We start from the raw sequence: 18,692 nt of genomic DNA on the forward strand, positions 1-18,692 counted from the left end.
AGGGAGGGGGGTCCACTTTGTGAGGTGCAAAACCTGGTCTGGATTCCTGCCCAGACTGCCCCACCCGCTCCAGGGCCCCACCTTTTCCGCAGCGATGGAGGAGGACAGCCAACTCCCTCAGGCCCCACGTGTGACTCTTCCACCAACACAGCCCTAAGACCACTTGTCCGAGCCGTGGCTGAGGCCCTTTGCCTCTGCCAGGGAGCAAGTCAGGCCTCCTGCCAGGGTCTCAGTTTCCCCTTCTGTGCTTGAGGGGGTGGAGCTTAGGCAGGTGGTTGTCAGAATAATGTTAAAAATAAATGCTGCTGCAGGGAGGATGGAGAGGGATACCTGCCGACAATCAGCCATGGTGGTCAGGAGAGCTGGAGGAGGTGGGCCCATGGCAATGGGCTTTGGCCAGGCAGAGAAGAGTCCATAGGGAGTCAGTCCCTGCTGGGAGCAGAGCAAAAACAAGTGAGAAGTAGGGGAGAAGTGGAGGTGAGGCTGGAGAGTGATTTGACCTTTGGAGCATCAAATGGCAAAGACTGTTCTTTGGACTTATTGCTTGTGGACTTTGGGGAGCCGTGGAAGGTTCTGATCTGGGAACTGTGGTAACTTGGAGAAAGCGTTCAGCAGGCTGCAATAGAGGGAGCTGGTACTCTCCCTTCTCCGCCTCAGTTTCCCAGATAGGATAGTTCTGCCCTTCCGGAAGCCCTGCCAGAGCTGCTGCAAGTGCCCAGTGGGAGGAAGACCTCACAGCGTCTGTGGTGTTTATTTTGGGGAGGGTCTAAATCAAAGGAGCTAAAGGTTCAGATTTGGCAAAGGGCCGAGGGATAAGTGGGTGTTTGTCATATTCTCTCTACTTTTTTTGTGCTTGAAATATATACTCGAATTGTAAAGAAATATAAAAACAATATGTGTATCAAACAGGACGCTTTATTCAAGAACAGGTGAGTATCCTGAGTAAAAGGGAAGGCTTTCCACCTGGCGCGGGGGCGGGGGGCGTTCCTGGCCGGGTGTTTGCGGTGGGAGGGGGGAATACTCCGCTCAGAGAGGGTGGGGTAGAAATCGCCCCGGGGCACCGGCCTCATTAGGACTCTAATTTAAAGAGCACGGACCCCAACTGGTCGCCTTGCGAGCGCGCTGCCGGTGGCGAGGAACGCACGCACGTGGCGGTGCACCCTCTATACCCGCCAGAGGGGTGGGGCGCCGGGAGCGCCCAGAGGTCCGGCTTGGGGCTCTCAGGCGCGGAGGTGAGGGCGGTGACCCTCCAGCGGACCTGCCTGGGGTCCCGGGCACTCCGGCCCGCCTGGCCTCGCCGACTCCAGGCCGGGATTTCTCCCGCACTGACTTTCCGGGCCGGTGCCAGCCCGGCCTCCTGGTCCCCGGCCCCCGCAGCGGGGCCGGCTGCTCCGGGGAGGGCGGGAGCAGGAGGAGGAGTTTGAGCGACTTTGTGGGGCAGCCTTGGCCTCAGCGGCGGCCAGAGAGGCGCGCGGGAGAACGCGGGGACGCCCGCCGGGCCAGCCGGAGCGGGCGATGGGGCCCGTGTGAGCGCGCCCAGGCCCAGCCCGGTGCCCGGCGGGCGGCAGCATGTCCGCGGGCGGCAGCGCCAGGAAGAGCACCGGGAGGCCCTCCTACTACTACCGGCTGCTGAGGCGGCCCCGGCTGCAGCGACAGAGGAGCCGCTCCCGCAGCCGGACCCGGCCCGCCAGGGGTAGGCGCCACCCTGACCCCTGACCCCAGGCCCTCCATACCTCCCGGTCACCACCTGATGCCCTGGGATGCCAGGGAATCTGGACCCTCCGGCTGTCTATTTACCGGGGACCCCCATACTGCCCCAGCTGGCTGCCCATGATCCGGGTTCCCCCAGCTTCTCCCTCATCCTTCCCCGCCCTACCTCCGCCCCCCCGTGGGGAAACTGGGGCTCCGGTGTCTCCTCTTGGCGAGGGCAGGGAAACACGAATTGAAAGTTCAGCTTCTTTCTTCCACCTCTCAGTTTCTCCCCCCACTGTGCCTCAGTTTACTCTGTAAAGGGGGCGATCACTTCTTCCTGCCTGGATCTGGCTTTCCTCACCTCGCCTGCATTGCCCGGCCTCTCAGCTTCCCCTCCCCCAATCCCTTTCTAATCCACTGGGACTTACGGGACCACCCCCCCACCTCTTGGGCAGACACGTGGGTGGACATCAGGGGGTCCTATCCCAGGGGTGGTGGCTCCAAAGGATCAGTGGCTTGTAACATCTGTCCAGAATCTCTTGGAGTGGGTGGGCGCCAACTCCTTTCAACAGAGTGTGTCTCAAGCCCAGGAGGCAGGACCTGGAGGGGGAGGTGCAGGCAGCATTTTCTTTTTCCAGTAACAGGATCCTCAGCTGGAAACACGTGCGATCCAGGGGGCTGCCTTCTGGGCTGGGTGGGGGCCGGCACTTCCTTCCACAGCCGGTAGGAGGGAGGGGGGAGGCTCCCTGGAAGGAGGAGGCCTTTAAAGGGGCCCTTGGAAAGGCCAGGATCCCTGCAATGGCTCAGGCCCACTGAGGTGCCATGGGTGGACGGGGGACAGTGCTTTGGGAGTACCTAGCCCGGACCTGGGCTGAGTTTACACAGTCTTGGGTTATCTTGGGAGTCTGGAATACTGGCCCGGTGCCCAGCCTGACCCAGAGGGGTTAGAGCAAATCTGTGTTTGGAATCTGGTCAAATACCCCTCTGGGCACTGGTTATGTGTCTGTGTGTCGCATCAGTCTGAGGATAAATGAAGCAGGCAGTCAGTAACTGTTCATTTGCTTCCCCCAGAATGGAAAAGGCTTTTCCCACAGTCAGGGCTGAACAACAATGTACAGGGCTTCCTCAGGAAATAGTGAGTTCCTGAAGGAGTGAGTTCCCCACACGTGGAAGGGTTCAGCTGAGGCTGGGAATTCAAGCAGGTGTGCTGGGAGTTCGGTCTTCAAGGGTCTCTCAAGGACTGTGATCCCCTGCCCTTTGCCGTCCTTGAAGAGGCCTCTGGGCACTCCCTCCCTTCCTCCCTCCATCGGGCTAGGCCTGGGCCCCCAGAGATCTGGGCTCAAGCATGGTGACTTTGGACAAGTCGCTTCCCTTTTCTGAGTCCCTGCTTCCGTGTCCTGCGTGACCTTCCCTTCTCTCCACTGCTCAGCCCAGCTCCATCCCTGCCCACATGGAGAGGACCGGAAGTCCCCCTCCTGCCCTGCTGATTGGGCTGGAGACCACATCAATAGGTTGACTGCCTGTAGCCTGAGCGACTGCTTGTGCAGAAGCCCCTGCTTTGCATGCCAGCCTTGAGGGAGCACCGGGCCTGCAGGGAGCCAGGAGGAGACTTGTCCCTGAACAGAAGTTACATCTGAGGAAATCAGGGAGGGCTTCAGAGAGTAGGTGACTTTTGTACTGGTCTCATCAGATGGACAGAATTTCCTTTGGCTGAGGGATTCAGACCCGAGTTCAAGCCCCAGTTCTGCACAGAGCCATCCTTTGGCCATTTACCTCCCCAAGCCTCAATGACCGTGTGTGGTGAATGGGGGTCATGGCAGCAGGATTGTTTAGGGAATGAGAGCAGATGCATGGAAAGCTAGAGGCCTGTGCTGCCTGGGACTCGGGCCGCAGTTAAGTGTGAGCTGGTGATGTCTGTGCTCTGGACGAAGCAGCAGGCTGTGCAAAAACAGGGAGTTGGAAAATGTCTTTGGCATTGTGGGCAGGGTTCATCCTAGGGTGGCAGAGGGAGTGTGTTGGTGGAAGGGAATGGGGGGAACAGTAAGTCCGGGCCTGATAAAGGCTCTTGGGTCATGGGACGTCGTGCGTGGTGGGTGGAGCTGCTGGCAGGGTGAGAGATGGAGGCTGGAGGCCCCCTGCCCACCCAGGTGCTCACTCATGCTGGGGGAGCCACCCCATGACCTTGAGCTCGTCCCTTCTGCCCTCAGGTCTGGTCCCATGGTCAAGGACATCATCAGACCCCTGCAGAGGCAGTGGTACCCAGCTGCCCCCAGCCCCGATCGGGCCCTTGCTTCACACCCATTCTGGCCTCTGCCACCAGCAAGGAAGGACAGTGACCAAGAAGTCAGAGCTGTGTTTGTTCAGCAACAAGAGAGTGCAGGGAAGGGTTGGCTGGTGGTGGGGATAGGGTCACGACCAGACTGTCACCTGTAAGGAGGCTTCCTGCTTACTGTCCCCACTGTCCCTCTGGAGTGGTGGGAGGGGGCTGTCCGCAGACTTGAGGGTAAGACTTTGTCCCTGGTGGGGCTGCTCGCGAGAGAGTGTCTCCTGCTCCCCAGGTGTGACCAAAGTGGGACATCAAGCAACTCTCTGCCCTTCTCTGGGCCCTGATTTCTCCATCTGAAAAATGAGCAGAGTGATCTGTCATTGGTGGAGGGGGTTGCGGAGCTTGACAATGGCCAGAGGCAGGGTGGCAGCAATGACTTTTGGATGGCAAAGTTCGTCTGGCCATCTTACATTGTGCCTTGGGACTCTGAGTCTGCTCAAAGTCTGGGCATGGCCCATGGATTTAAGGGGGGGGGGTCCTCCTGTACCCAAAAGTGCATCACCAGCCTGGGTACCTTCTCACCTATCCCCACCAGGGTCAAGAAAAGCTCTGTCTGTCTGATCCTCCTGTACTCCAGGGCTGCTGGGGAAATGCGAGTTTTCCTTTCTTTCACCCCTGATAAAGTTCATCCATTCCTTCAGCAAGCATACACTTGTTGAGCACATACTGTGTCTGGGCACGGGGGCCCAGGGGACTGAAGTTCTCAGGCTCCTAGCCCTTGACAAGCCCCAGTCTCCTGGGGAGGCTGGCTGGTTGATCTGTCCTGGGGCACAGAGTCCTTTTGGGGGTCCAGGGCCTTCCCTCCTTCCTTCCATCTTTCCCACTTCCCTGTTAGTGGGAAACAGGCTCTAGTCCCAGCTCAGCCACAAGCTGGTTGTATGACTCTGGGCACATCCCTGGGCCTCAGTTTCCCCATCTGTCAATTGGGGCTCATTCTGTTCTGATGCCTCCTATGCTGGGAGACCTCTTGGGGTCCCCATCCCTGTACTCAGGGGAGGTCTTGATTCTTCCCCTCGAGTCTTTTCCCTGAGTTTTCCTGCCTGTGTGCTAGGGACTTGGCGGATGTTTTCTCCTGAGATGGTCAGTTCCTTCTCCTTGCCCCCACGTTCCCCATTGCATGGCCCTGTATCTTGGCTGCTGGGTGGTCTCCCTCCCCTCCAGGTGTGTGGGAGTCTTGCGGGGGGTGGGGGTGCTCTTGGGAATGACCCAGCAGACTCTGAGAAATGCAGGCAGGAAGGCCTCACAGTGGTCCCTAGTGGGGCAGGTGGGGCTGACCTGTCGTGGTGGCCCGCCTACCATGGCTTAGAACTGGTAGCTGAGGAGTTCCCATCATGGCGCAGTGGTTAACAAATCTGACTAGGAACCATGAGGTTGCAGGTTCAATCCCTGGCCTTGCTCAGTGGGTTAAGGATCCGGCGTTGCCATGAGCTGTGGTGTAGGTTGCAGATGCGGCTCGGATCCCGAGTTGCTGTGGCTCTGGTGTAGGCTGGCGGCTGCAGCTCCGATTCGACCCCTAGCCTGGGAACCTCCATATGCCATGGAAGTGGCCCAAGAAATGGCAAAAAGACAAAAAAAAAAAAAAAAAAAAAAGAACTGGCAGCTGAGTGATCCAACCCTTGGTGTCCATGGTGTCCAGAAGGTGACACTGAGGCACAGAGGGGCCACCTTGACAGAACAGGGTATGGAACCCAGGGCTTCTGGCCCCCAGGAAGATGGCACCATGGTTGGGGAGGGTGCTGGTTTGCCACAGCTGCTTCCTAACTGAGAGCAGTGGTCAGGGAAGGGTGGGGTCTGGTTGTACCTTGTGGTCCTCCCAGGCTTTAAATGTCCTTCCAAGGGCCTAGGCCTGGATCTCTGCCCCCAACTTGGCTGACCTCTGAAATTGTACATATATCCTTTTCTGCTTTGCTTCTTCCTTTGTTCCTGCCGAGACATGATCCGCAAGGGGGATCGGCCTCAGCTCCTCCTGCCACCCCCTGCCTTTGCACGTCTCCCTCCTTCTCCTGGTGCGTAATCAAGTTGAAGTGACTGCTGTTTGTTGAGTGCCTGCTCAGTGCTTGGCAGTGAGTGAGCTTAACTCTGCCTTTTCTCCTTTGATGCTCACAGCAACACAGTGAGATAGATATTGACATTATTGTCATTTTATAGGTGAGGAAACTGTGTCCCAAAGACCTTATCCAATGTCACCCAGCCCCTCCTGACTCCACATCCTGAGCTTGTGAATGTACCACCTCTCCATCCTGTGGGCAGGCAGATCCTTCTGAGGTTAGGCTTTGGCTTTGGGAAGGCCACCTCCTCTTCTGAGCTGATTTGCACAGTCAACAACTCTACTACCTGTTTGTAGCCACCTGCTCCCACAGTCCTGGCTGTAATTCAGGAGAGGGGCCAGGGAATGACCCCACTGGCATCTGGGGTTGGGGGGTGAGCGCTCCTGGTTGGCCCCTCCACCTGTTTGGGATGGCTCAGGTGACCCCCCCCCCAGGCCCAGGCTTTTCCCCCCACCCCCTGTATTCTGCTCCCATTTAAGCCCGCCAATCAGGTCCTTTCCCTGGGCTGGTGACAGCTCTTACAGCCTCAGCCCTGTTTTCCCGCCAAATTCCTTTGTGCCGAGGATTCAGTGTCCTCTGACATGAGGTCCCAGGAGACAGCTTGAGGCCCACTTCCCGGAGCTGTCTAGGTCCTTGCGGGAGGCCAGAGGCCCTGATTCATCTGCTTGGAATGTCCGCCTCTTGGTCCTGGTCTTTCTGGCCCATCCTCAACACCTTTAAGAATAAGGGAGATGGCGCTTCCTTTTATCCAGCTTGCCAGGCCTTGTGCCAAGAGCTTCCCCTGACTGTCTCGTGTCTCCTTTTAACACTCCACCCCCGCAAATGTAGGGGTCATTGCCATCACTTCCCTTTGCCAGGGGGAGGAAACAGTTCAGGGTGTGAAGGAAGAGGGTGCTTCAACGGGTCAGGTCTAAAGCTCTGATTCCTGGGTGCTCTTTGCCCCAGTGCTTCTGAATTTCCTGAAACCGAGTGGTACAGAGATGGCTGGAGCCCCCTTTGCTCTGCGCTGATGCGGGACATTGCAGAGATTCATCTTTGGCATCACTCGCAGCTCCAGTCCTGGGGACCAACTCTTCCACTTGACAGGTGGGGAAACCGAGACCCACAGAGCCAAGGCCACTTGGCCGAGGTTATGTAAAGATGCTAATGAGAGACCCAGGTCTGAAATCCACATCCCTTTGCATCGTCCTTTATCTGTGCGGACTTTGTGGCTTTCCCTAAGATTCGCCCAGACAGGGGCACCGAGGCAGTTGGCCTCCTGGTTGGGTCTTCCTGCCACCGGGAAGGAATAGGGGTTGGATTCCTGTGAATAACTTGACACAACATGCTCGCCTCCCGGACCGCATATGTGTTTTGCCTCGAAATGACATGAAGCCTTTTGACTATTTTTAAAAGAAAAGCAATGGCTGCGATATTTCCCCTGCACCTTCCTCTTGAGGCCACTTGGTTAAATATCAGGAAAGGGAGAGTATTTCCTGGTCAGGAACATTTGGAGCTTGCTGGGAGCTGAAGTTTTGTTTCCGTTGAGTAGGTGTTTGGGGAGTCGGTTCCCAGCCCTCCACCCCCCCCCCCCGCCCCCGCCTGCTGTTCCCTGGGAAGGTTGTGTTTGACAGTTGCTGGGGAGGAGGGATTTGAGAGGGAACAGCCGAGATGCCCGCGTGCGTGGAGTGGCAGGGTGGTTATTTTTAGCCATCCTGATCCAGTAGAGGCATTTCAGCGTTTGTTCAATATTTAATTATCCATCTGAAATTGGCCCACGTGGCCTTGAGTTTGGAAGCGGCTCTCGGTGCTGTGATTTCCTCTGATTGCATAAATAAGGAAGTGAGGGGAATCTCAATAGCTCTCCAAATAATACTAATAAAAAAAAAAAGAGTAGACACGGTACTCAGAAGAGACACAGTCTAGACAGACCACCTGTACGTTAGCTGAGAAGCCCGGGAGGACGTCGATCACGCCCTTGGAAATGCAGCCGTGTTGGTCTGTGAATCCCAGACTCCACAGCTGCCTGTGTTTTACTGGGGACGGGTTTTCCCCCCTCCACCAGTCTCCTGTGTTGACTTTGACAGCTGCCAGGTACCCGAGAGGAGGTTTGGAGATTTTTGCCTTTGGAAGTCTTGTTAGCTTTTATTTCCCTCCTCTCTTCTCCTTGACAGACAGGAGAGCACTGTCGGCATCTGGGCTGCGTTATTTCTTTTTTCTTGGCCCTTAGAGGTGATGTGTTGACACGGCTGTGAAATGAGAAAGGCAGAGCGTGGGGAGGAAGGGGTGGGGGACTGTGAGGCTCTGTCCCCTCTGTGGCTGAGGGAACGAGAGGAGAGGAAGGGAGCAGGGCCAGAGGGACCCAGACAGCCAGGGATGGAGCTTGTCTTGGTCTCCCGCTTGGCTTGAGGGTTTGTTGAACTTGGATGTGGAGATGGGGAACGGGCAATCTGGGATAGTCTTAGGGAAAGGTGGTTTTCTATCCATTTATACCTCTATCCCGGGGACTGAGTTTGGCTCAGGAGTGTGGCTAGAGGGAGAGTCCTCCCAACGGCACCATCAATGCTGTGTGCCCTCAAATAAGTCACTAAACATCTCTGGCCCCAGGAAGCAATTTTAACAAATTGATGAGAAATGACACAGGGTATCATTATAGGCTGGGTGAGTTGTCGTTATCTGTTTATCCAAAACCTGACGGGTTAATTGCAGCTCTGTTAGGGCTGATCTAGAAATAAAATGCGATGCCTGTGGGGATCGGAACTCTCCAGATGGTTCCTTGGCATCCCCTTCCCCCAGAGGCTGCTACAAGTGTCACTTGTACTTGTTCAGAGCAGCAGAGCTTTAGTGAGCCACCTACTGTTTGCACGCCCTGTGCCAGGGGCTGTCGTGCAGTCGGCCCCCACCCTCAGGGAGCCGGGCTTGAGGGGAGGGGAGTCCTGGAAGCAGGTGAGCAGATGGTGTGACTGGAAGGGTAGGCAGGGCCCTGAAGAGTGAGCCAAGGTTGGAACCCCCCCTGGCAGGCCACAGGGCATTGAGGAACGAATCCTGCAAGTAACAGTCATCACAACAACACTGACGTCTGTTTTTTGAGCACGTACACAATGCAGGTGCTCTTCTGAGTCTTTTACATGGGTCATTTCATTAAGTCCTCGTTCTCACAGCTAGTCAGTTCCATTGTGCAGATGAGAAAACTGAGGTTCAGACTGGTTACGTGACTTGCTCAGTGTCACCCCGCCACGGAGTGGCAGAGTCTAAGGTGTTGAGGTCTCACTGTCCCTCCCGAGCTGCGATGTAAGAAAATGATTTTAAGGGACCAGCAAGCTAGACTCATGTGGTCCAGGGAGAAGGGAGGCGGGGAGAGTGGGTACCAGTGACCATAGGTGACTAAGGCGACCATCCTGGTGTAAGAGGCAATGGGTCTGATTTGGGAGAGAGAGGTCAGGGGTTGTTCTCACAGCGAGAGATGGGAGCTGGTGGTGGGATAAGGCCCTTGGAAAGGCCCAGGCAGGTGGGGAGGGTTTGGGGGTAGGGAAGGGGGCCCACAGAGCTGTGAGCATGGCTAACAGGGCTGCTCCGGCTCTGGATGCTACAGGGGTGGGGGTGGCCCCAGCCTGGGCAGGGAGGGCCTTGAGGGAGCAGCTTCAGGAAAGTGGTGAACCAGGTGCTGGAGGCTGCAGGAGGTCAATTAGTGGGGGGCAGGGGGGAGCGGGGGACAGACCTGGACATCGCAGGAAAAGTGTGGTGGCTATAGAGGTCTGAGAGAAGCTTGGATTTCCTGTTAATGGTCTGTGTAGTCACTCTTCCACCTGATACCTGGGAACCTGTTCAGTTTTGCCTGTTTAGCAGCAAGCAGGTTGGGGCCTGAGCACCCTCCCCCACAGCAGCAGCTTCTGAGTCCTCCTGGGCTGGCGCCCTGAGCCTCAGAGGACCCAGGAGGCAGCCCCCTAGTGCCACCCCCAGAGGCAGCGCTATCTGCTGAGGGAGTGGCCAGCTTCAAGGGTTGGGAGCACTGAGGCTGGGGGCCGGGGCAGCCCTTCATGGGGATGTTATGGAAGAAGCTCCTGGGTCACCAGTGGTTCCCAGAGGAGACCTCGGCAGCTGGGGGTCACCCCCCTCCATCTCCTCTTTTTAAAAAATATATGTTGATGTTGGTATTTCCCTCCTCTTCCCCCAACCCCTAGGATTACAAAAGAAATAAATATCCATTAAGAGAAGAAAATTAAAAATTACCTGTAATTTCATCATCTAGTGATAAGCTCTGGGAGCATTTGGGAGGTTATTTTCAGACTTTTTCCTTTCTCGAATTTTTGGAAAATTCTAAAATATTTGAAAGTATAGAAGAGTTTAGACAATAATATTGCCAACACCATGGGAGTTCCCACTGTGGCTCAGCTGGTGAAGAACCCAACGTAGTGTCTGTGAGGATGCGGGTTTGATCCCTGGCCTCACTCAGTGAGTTAAGGATCCCATGTTGCTGTGGCTGCCGTGTAGGTCACAGCTTCGGCTCTGATTCGACCACTGGCCCAGGAACTGCCATATGCTGCAGGTGCGGCCGTAAAAAGAAAAAAGCATATATTGCAGACACCCACATGCTCACCTCTCTGATTTAGCCAGTGTTATCATTGCCATGATTGCTTCTATTTTCTTCTTTTTTCTTTTTCTTAGAAATAAAATGATTCAGGTACAGCAGGGGTCGGCAAAGTAGAGCTCATAGGCGAAATCCCACCTGTGCTTATGTACAGCCCACCACCTGTTTTTTTTATGACCTGCGAGCTAAGAATAGCAGTTACATTTTTCCAGGATTGAAACAAAAATCAAAAAAGGAGTAATGTTTTCCAGTGTGCAAATTATATGAAACTCAAATGTCCGTGTCCCCAAGTCAAGTTTATTGGCCCCCAGCCCTGTCTGTTCATCTCCGTACTCTCCACGGCAGTTTGCATGCTACACTGGCAGAGTTGAGAAGATGAGACAAGCCTGAAATATTTGTTCTCTGGCCCTTTATGAAAAAAATTTGCTGACCCCTGTGATAGAGCTAAAAGCCTCCCACACTCTCCCCAGGGACAACCAGCTTTCTGAAGGCGGGGTGTGTTCTTCCCACACGTGCGTTTATGCTTTTACTACATTTGCAACTGCTTCACAATGTGTAGTATTGCCTTGTAGGTTTCAAAAATTGTTAGAGGTAAATTGCGCCCAGCAGAGCATATACAGGTCTCCACACTGGGACCGCCGTACTAGCCCGAATTCTAGCAGCACAGAATACATGCCAGCTCTCTGCCGGGCCTGGAACAGGCCCTGCGGCTACAGAGAGAAAAACTCAGGAATAAAAACAGAGAAGGTGACACTGCAGGCTAAAATTCCTAGAGAGCCATGGAAAGCAACGGAGCGACAAAGAGAGGCAGGGACGAGGGAGTTACTGTGGAGGCTCAGTGGGTTAAGAACGTGACGCATGTCCGTGAGGATGTGGGTTTGACCTCTGGCCTCGCTCGGGTGTTGCCACAGATTCGAATTGGATCCTGCATTGCTGTGGCTGTGGCGTAGACTGGCAGCTGCAGCCCTGAGTCAGCCCCTAGCCTGGGAACCTGCATAAGCCGCAGGTGCAGCCCTAAAAAGAAAAAAAAGAAGAGAGAGAGCGTCAGGGAGAGAGAAAGCTTCAGGCCTGCTAATTAATCCTTGGAGTAACTGGAAAATCTTTGAAAGTGAGGAGCACGTGAGTGAGGGTAAGGACTGATGACAGTTAAGGGGCTCAAGTAGACGGGCATGGAGAAGGCCTGGTGACAGTGCCTACAGATGCTGAAAAATTTGCAGCACTTAACTGGACTATTATTCATAAGGCCAACCAGGGGCCAGGGAGCACCTTGTGCTGTCCTTTTGGAGAGGCTCTCCCTGGGCTCCTGGGACATAGCCGTGGGGCACACATCTTCCTGGCGCTTCCCTCCCGCCTCCTGAGTACCGGCAGCCTGACCCCTCCGTGTCCCCTCTGAGGAGCTGCTGTGTCTCCACCAAATGCTCTATGTTGAGGATTCCCAGGGCAGGGGGATGCCCTGGACCCCAGCCCTCCATGGTCATCTCCATCCCTCTCTCCCAGCAGACCCCACCCCCGAAACAGTGGGCCACCTCCGTGACTCTGAACCACGTCCTGAACTTAAAAGACAGATTGAGTTCTGATCCCAGTTCTGTTAGACAGACAGTGGGCCATCACAGTTGTGCAGGCACATGCGCACACCCAACATCAGGGGAGCAAAGTGTCAACGAGCCCTCTCTCATCTCTTGCTGCTGTGAGACTGGGCTGGGCTGGGTCCTGATGTGGAGAGAGGTCAAGGGCAGGAAGGATGCTCACCTTCCTGGGGGACTTGGGAGTTGTTATATTCTCACTTATCTCTCTGTGGAGGCTTTTTCCCATCCCGGGGTAACCCTTAGATTCAGAGATCGCCTGGCTTGCATCCTGCCTTCCGCATTTCCTAGCTGTGTGGGCGTGGTCCTTTCACTTGGTGTTTCTGAACCTCAGTTTCTTCCTGTAAAGTTGGAGCTGATGTTTCCTATTTTAGGAGTCATTTTTAGGATAAAGATACACAAACTATGCAGTCCTTGTCTCTCTCTCTTTTTTTTTTTTTTTTTTTTTGGAGCATATGGAGTTCCCGGGCTAGGTATCAGATCCAATCTGTGGCTTCAACCTATGTTACAGCTGTGGCAATGCTGAATCCTTTAACCTGCTATGGTGGGCTGGGGATCGAATCTGTGTCCTGGCGCTGTAGAGATGATGCAGATCCCTTTTCGCCACAGCAGGAACCCTAGTCCCTGTCTCTTTTACATCTGTGTCTCCGCATTTCCTGCTGGTCCATTTTTATTGCCTACAGAAATCCAGTTGTTCTGGCACTAAATTTTTTTTTTTTTTTTTTTTTTTTTAAACTCTGGAGTTCCATTGTGGCGCAGTGGAAACGAATCCAACTAGGAACCATGAGGTTGTGGGTTCGATTCTGGGCCTCGCTCAATGGGTTAAGGATCTGGCATTGCTGTGAGCTATGGTATAGGTTGAAAACATGGCTCAGATCTGGCGTGGCTGTGGCTGGCAGCTGTAGCTCTGATTCATACCCTAGCCTGGGAACCTCCATATGCTACGGGTGCAGCCTTAAAAAGAAAAAAAAAAAAGAAAAGAAAAGAAAGCTTTATTTTGTACCATCAATTTATCTTTATACTTTTTTGCAAAAATTGATCATATAGGTATGGACTTATATTTCTGGACTCTTTATTCTGTTGCATTGATCAATATGTCTATCCTTATGCTAATATTACACTGTCTTGATTGCTGTAGTTGCATTTCAAGACTATGTCTTGAAACCAAGTAATATAAGCGCCCCCAACCTGTTTCTGCCTTCTCCAGATTGTTTGGCTATTCTGGATCCTTTGCTTTGCCGTTTACATTTAAAATTGAGCCTGTTGGTGACCTTAAAACGCCCGCTAGGATTGTGATTAGGACTGCATTGAATCTATAGATCAGCTTGGGGAGAAATGCTGTCTTAACAAGACTGAGTCTTCCAATCCTTGAAGGCGGTGTGTCTCTCCATTTATTTAGATTTTCTTTAGTGTCTCTCAGCACTAAGTTTTTGGTTACCAGTCTTGTTTTGTTCACCTTATTCCTAAGGATTTTCGATACCCTTTGTTAATTACTATGGAGGGTAGAGATTTTAGCCTACTTGCCAACGAACACCGTTTCCTGGGTGCCGGTAGGAGACACGAGACTTGTGGGTCAGAGGCAAAGGACTCTATGACTCAGCCCATGGTGTGAATTTCATGTTCGCATCGATTTTTTTTCCCCTCAAGTTCCTAAGGCAGTCACGATGTTTTTGTAGAACATAAAATGATCTGCTCTTTTGTTTTTCCAAATTATAACTTCATGTCCCTTGTGGGATCTGTTGTACAATCTATAGGTTGCTCCTTAAGCTAAAAATTACACAAGGAGGAGTTCCCATTGTAGCCCAGTGTGTTAAGAACCAACATGTCGTCTGTGAGCACATGGGTTCGATTCCTGAACCTCGCTCAGTGGGTTTAGGATTTGGCGTTGCCGCAGCTGCTGCATAGGTCACAGAGGCAGCTTGGATTTAGTGGTGCTGTGACTGTGGCGTAAGCCAGCGGCTGCAGCTGATTCGACCCTTTAGCCTGAGAACTTCCATATGCTGCAGGTACAACTATAAACAAAAAAATTTACACAAAGAGGGAGATCCTGTCGTGGTGCAGTGGTTAACGAATCCAACTAGGAACCGTGAGGTTGAGGGTTCGATCCCTGTCCTTGCTCAGTGGGTTAAGGATCCCGCGTTGCCGTGAGCTGTGGTGTAGGTCGCAGACGTGGCTCGGATCCCGCGTTGCTGTGGCTCTGGCATAGGCTGGCAGCTACAGCTCCGATTCGACCCCTAGCCTGGGAACCTCCATATGCTGAGGGAGCCGCCCAAGAAATGGCAAAAAGGCAAAAAGGCAAAAAAAAAAAAAAAAAAAAAAATTTACACAAAGAGCTGAAATTCAGTTTGCTTTAGTATTAAATCATTAAATTAGAAACTTTGAGAGAATTTATTTATTTATTGAAATATTGTTGATTTACAATGTTGTGTCAGTTTCTGGTGCACAGCAAAGTCATTCAGTTATAAATACACATATAATATGTATATATTCTTTTTCATATTCTTTATGGGTTTTGTTTTTGTGTGTGTGTTTTGGGGCTGTGCCTGTGGGTATATGGAAGTTCCCAGGCCAGGGATTGAACCTGTACCACTTCATTGGCCCAGGCCACTGCAGTGACAATGCCAGATGTTTAACCCACTGCACCACAAGGGAACTCCCTTTATTGTGGTTTATTACAGGATATTGAATATAATTCCCTGTGCTGTGCAGGTTAGACATAATTTAAAATTTGAATTCCAAGTTGTCAAATACAGAAAGGTAAAGAGAATTTGAAACTTACATGTAAAAAAAAATCAATATGTACACCCTAAAACTTTATGTCCATTTTAATTTGTTGGAAAACTGTAAGCCTGTTATATAGCCATTGTTGTTCTCATTTAATAATATAGTTTTTAATCAAAATGCAGAACACAACGTCCTGAGGTGGAATTTTGGGGGAAAAAATAAATAGTTTGTTTCCTGAATGACATGAAAAATGGGATGAATTTAATTCTACACCTGAATATTAGGTTTTGATAATCATGGTTTTCTCTGGAGTGCTATTGTTAGAGCTTATACGCTAAAGAAGTCTTATTAATGTAATTAGTGTCTATACTAAGGATAAATACACAGGATGAGAAGTGACTATTGAAAGACAAGAGGAGTTCCCATCGTGGCTCAGCAGAGACGGATCCGACTAGGAACCATGAAGATACAGGTTCGATCCCTGGCCTTGCTCAGTGGGTTAAGGATCTGGTGTTGCTGTGAGCTGTGGTGTAGGTCGCAGGCGCGGTTTGGATCCCACTTACAGCTCTGATTTGACCCCTAGCCTGGGAACCTCCATGTGCCATAAGTGCAGCCTTAAAAAGAAAAAAAAAAAAAAAAGATAAGATATTCTTTATACAGATATGTGAAAACATCTCTAAACTGCATTATAAAATAACCAAGAAAGGTACTGTTATCTTTGGTGGCTTTCAAACCCTTTCACATATGTCAATTGATAGCAGGTGCTTTGTGGAGAGAGAAAGATGTTTATAGATATATGATGATGAAAATTATATTTCTAAAAGGAAGCTTTTCTCCTTGTAGGGCAGCTGTAGGTTTGGAAAAGGAGAGGTGAGAGACCTTGTGAGTCCACAGCCCTGGATCAGCCAGTGGTCTAATGTCACTGTCCCTTCGTTTTTACTAGAATAATTTGAACCTTGATCCGTGGATGTATTGCCTTCCTATTACTACTGGAACAAACCACCACAAATTTAGTGTCTGGGAACACACAGACTTTTGTTTTTTCCTTTCTACAGCTGCACATGCAGTATATGGAAGTTGCCAGGCTAGGGGTTGAATTGGCACTGCAGCTGCTGGCTATACCACAGCCACAGCAACACCAGATCCAAGCTGCATCTGTGACCTACAGATCCTTAATCCACTCATCGAGGCCAGGGATCAAACCGACATCCTCACGGACACGTCAAGTTCTTAACCCAATGAGCCACAGTGGGAACTCCTAGACTTCATATCTCACAGTTCTGGAGGTCAGAAGTCTGAGAACAGTTTTCCTGGGCTAAAACCAAGGAGTTGTCAGGACTGCACACCTTCTTCCTGGAGGCTCTGGGGAGGAAATCAGTTTTGTTGCTGTTTCCAGTTTCTAGAAGCTGCCTGCCATCCTTGACCCATGGTTCGATCTCACTTGCACCTCTGTGTTCATCACCACATTGCCTGCCTTGTCTTTGCTGACCCTCCGATTTTATAAGGACTCTAGTGATCGCTTTGGGCCCTCCCAGGGAACCCAAGGTCACCCCTCATCTCAGATCCTTAATCACATCTTCCAAGCCCCTTTCGCCATTGAAGGTGGTGTATTCACAGCTTCTGAGACCTGCCAATTGATCAGTGCAATATTCCGGCAAACTCTTCATTTGGCCAACTGCGAAGATCAGATAAGAACAGTACAGGTGTGCTTCATTCACACACACACACACACACAGATTCTCAGATACCCAGGGCATCAGCTGGACGGCCATGTCTGAAAAGTTCTAACAACCTGAAGGTTCCATGACCAGAGTGACTTGACCTTGGCTCCTGGTGCAGTTCATCTGGCCACTCCTGCAGCAGGGGGCTGGGACACTAGTCCATTGGCAGTTCCAGGCTTGGGGAGCTGGATTTCCTTACCCACAAGTTTGTTTCTAAATCTACTTTGTGGATGTTCCTGATCCACTTTCTCTAACTGGTCATTTGAGTGGCTGTTGCTTTTTAATTTTTTTTCTTTATGGCTGAACCCATGGCACATGGAAGTTCCTGGGCCAGGGATTGAATCCAAGCCACAGCTTTGACCGACGCCACAGTTGCAGCAATGCTGGATCCTTTAACCCACTCTGCCAGTCTGGGGTTGGAACCTGCACCTCTCCAGCTCCCTGAGCCGCTGTGGTTGGATTCTTAACCCACTGTGCCACCGTGGGAACTCCAGGCTGCTTTTGCTTTTGATGTCATTTGTTTGCTTATTTTTGTCTTTTCTCATGCTTCTTTTCCTTTTTTCTCTTCAGCTGTATTTAGAGAGTACAAGTGGTACTGACTCATTAGAGCACCTATTTCTATTTTAATTTTACTCTTAGGTTTTTGGAAGGCTGAATTAGTCTTCATTCAGTATATGGCATAGTTCCCACCTGTAGCCCATCCCATTCTCCAAAGAGAACCTCTGATAATAAGTTTTTGAGTACTATTTATGCTATTTTTCTTTCTTTCTTTTTTTTTTTTTTTGGTCTTTTTGTCTTTCAGGGCCGCACCTGTGCCATATGGAGGTTCCCAGGCTAGGTGTCCATTTGGAGCTGTAGCCACCGGCCTACACCAGAGCCACAGCAATGCAGGATCTGAGCTGCATCTATGACCTATACTACAGCTCACGGCAACACCAGATCCTTAACCACTGAGTGAGACCAGGGATTGAACCCACGTCCTCGTTAACTGCTGAACCACGATGGAACTCCTATGCTGTTTTTCTATGTGAGGAAGTACACACACACACACACACACACACACACACACACACACACACACACACACAGAAAGTAAAACATCATATTAATTTAATCACATAGAAGGCAAATGTATTTGAGCCTAGAGAGTCCTTGTAGCCTTTGCAGTCGTGTTGATATTTCTGTGTCTCTTGCCTGTAGATTGCTTGGCCACTCTCTCTGCTTGGGTGACACTGGATACGAATACATTTCTGCAGTTAGTTTCTTGGGCTGGACAACCCCAGTTGTCCACACAGATACAATTCCATGTAGTTCTAATAAGGTCCTTATTAACTTTTTATTTAGAAAGTTTTATAGGTGTCTAGACAGTTGCAACAACAGTACAGGGAGGTTTCCATGTGTTCTTCATGGAGTTTCCTCTGATAGTGACAGCTCTTGTAACTCTGATACAAGATCCTCCGGCATCAATGCCCTCCAGCCAAAGACCCACCAGGAACATACCTCCAGCTGAACAAATTGGGTTTATTATTTATTGTTGGAGAAGATGCACTTCAGAGAACCACAGGACATCTCAGTGAGAGTGTGGCGGAAAGAACCTTCTCTAGGATTTGGGCTTTGCTCAGGTGACTTGTGGGAAGTCTAAGGACGTGGGGTTCACTCTTAATTGGCTGCTCTCGGAAAGTGGGAGCGGTTCTATGATGGCATATCTCGAATCTTACCTCCAGGGAGAGGAGGCTGCATGAGGATAAAGCGGTCATTCGTAAAGAAGCAGCAGACACTCATTGTAGCCAAAGTGGGGGGATGTTTGGGTGGCATAGGTGGCACTGTGACTTGGGTCACAGTGGGTGGCATAGTGACTTGGCTTTTGTCGGTTGTTTAGACAAGATGATGAAGTGGCCTTGTTTTGGCCTCACTTTATCGTAGTCTTGTCTGAGGTTGGTACCTGTAAGATTGTTTGTCTCAATAACATGGAAAAGCTGTGGATGCATGTCAGTTTCTGGATGTCAGTGTCTGCTTTCATCTTTCCTCTCT

At 51.5% G+C, this 18,692-nt stretch overlaps 1 protein-coding gene across 1 annotated transcript in view; it reads left to right on the top strand.

Moving 5' to 3' along the window:
- Positions 1,421-18,692, top strand: part of DAB2IP (DAB2 interacting protein) — a 127,554-nt gene continuing 110,282 nt past the window's right edge. The window contains 1 exon segment of the mRNA XM_003353636.5: positions 1,421-1,693. Coding sequence (XP_003353684.5) covers positions 1,570-1,693 — 124 coding nt within the window. The 5' untranslated portion in view covers positions 1,421-1,569.

The sequence above is a fragment of the Sus scrofa genome, chromosome 1, assembly GCF_000003025.6.
Source record: "Sus scrofa isolate TJ Tabasco breed Duroc chromosome 1, Sscrofa11.1, whole genome shotgun sequence".
NCBI classification, from domain to species: domain Eukaryota; kingdom Metazoa; phylum Chordata; class Mammalia; order Artiodactyla; family Suidae; genus Sus; species Sus scrofa.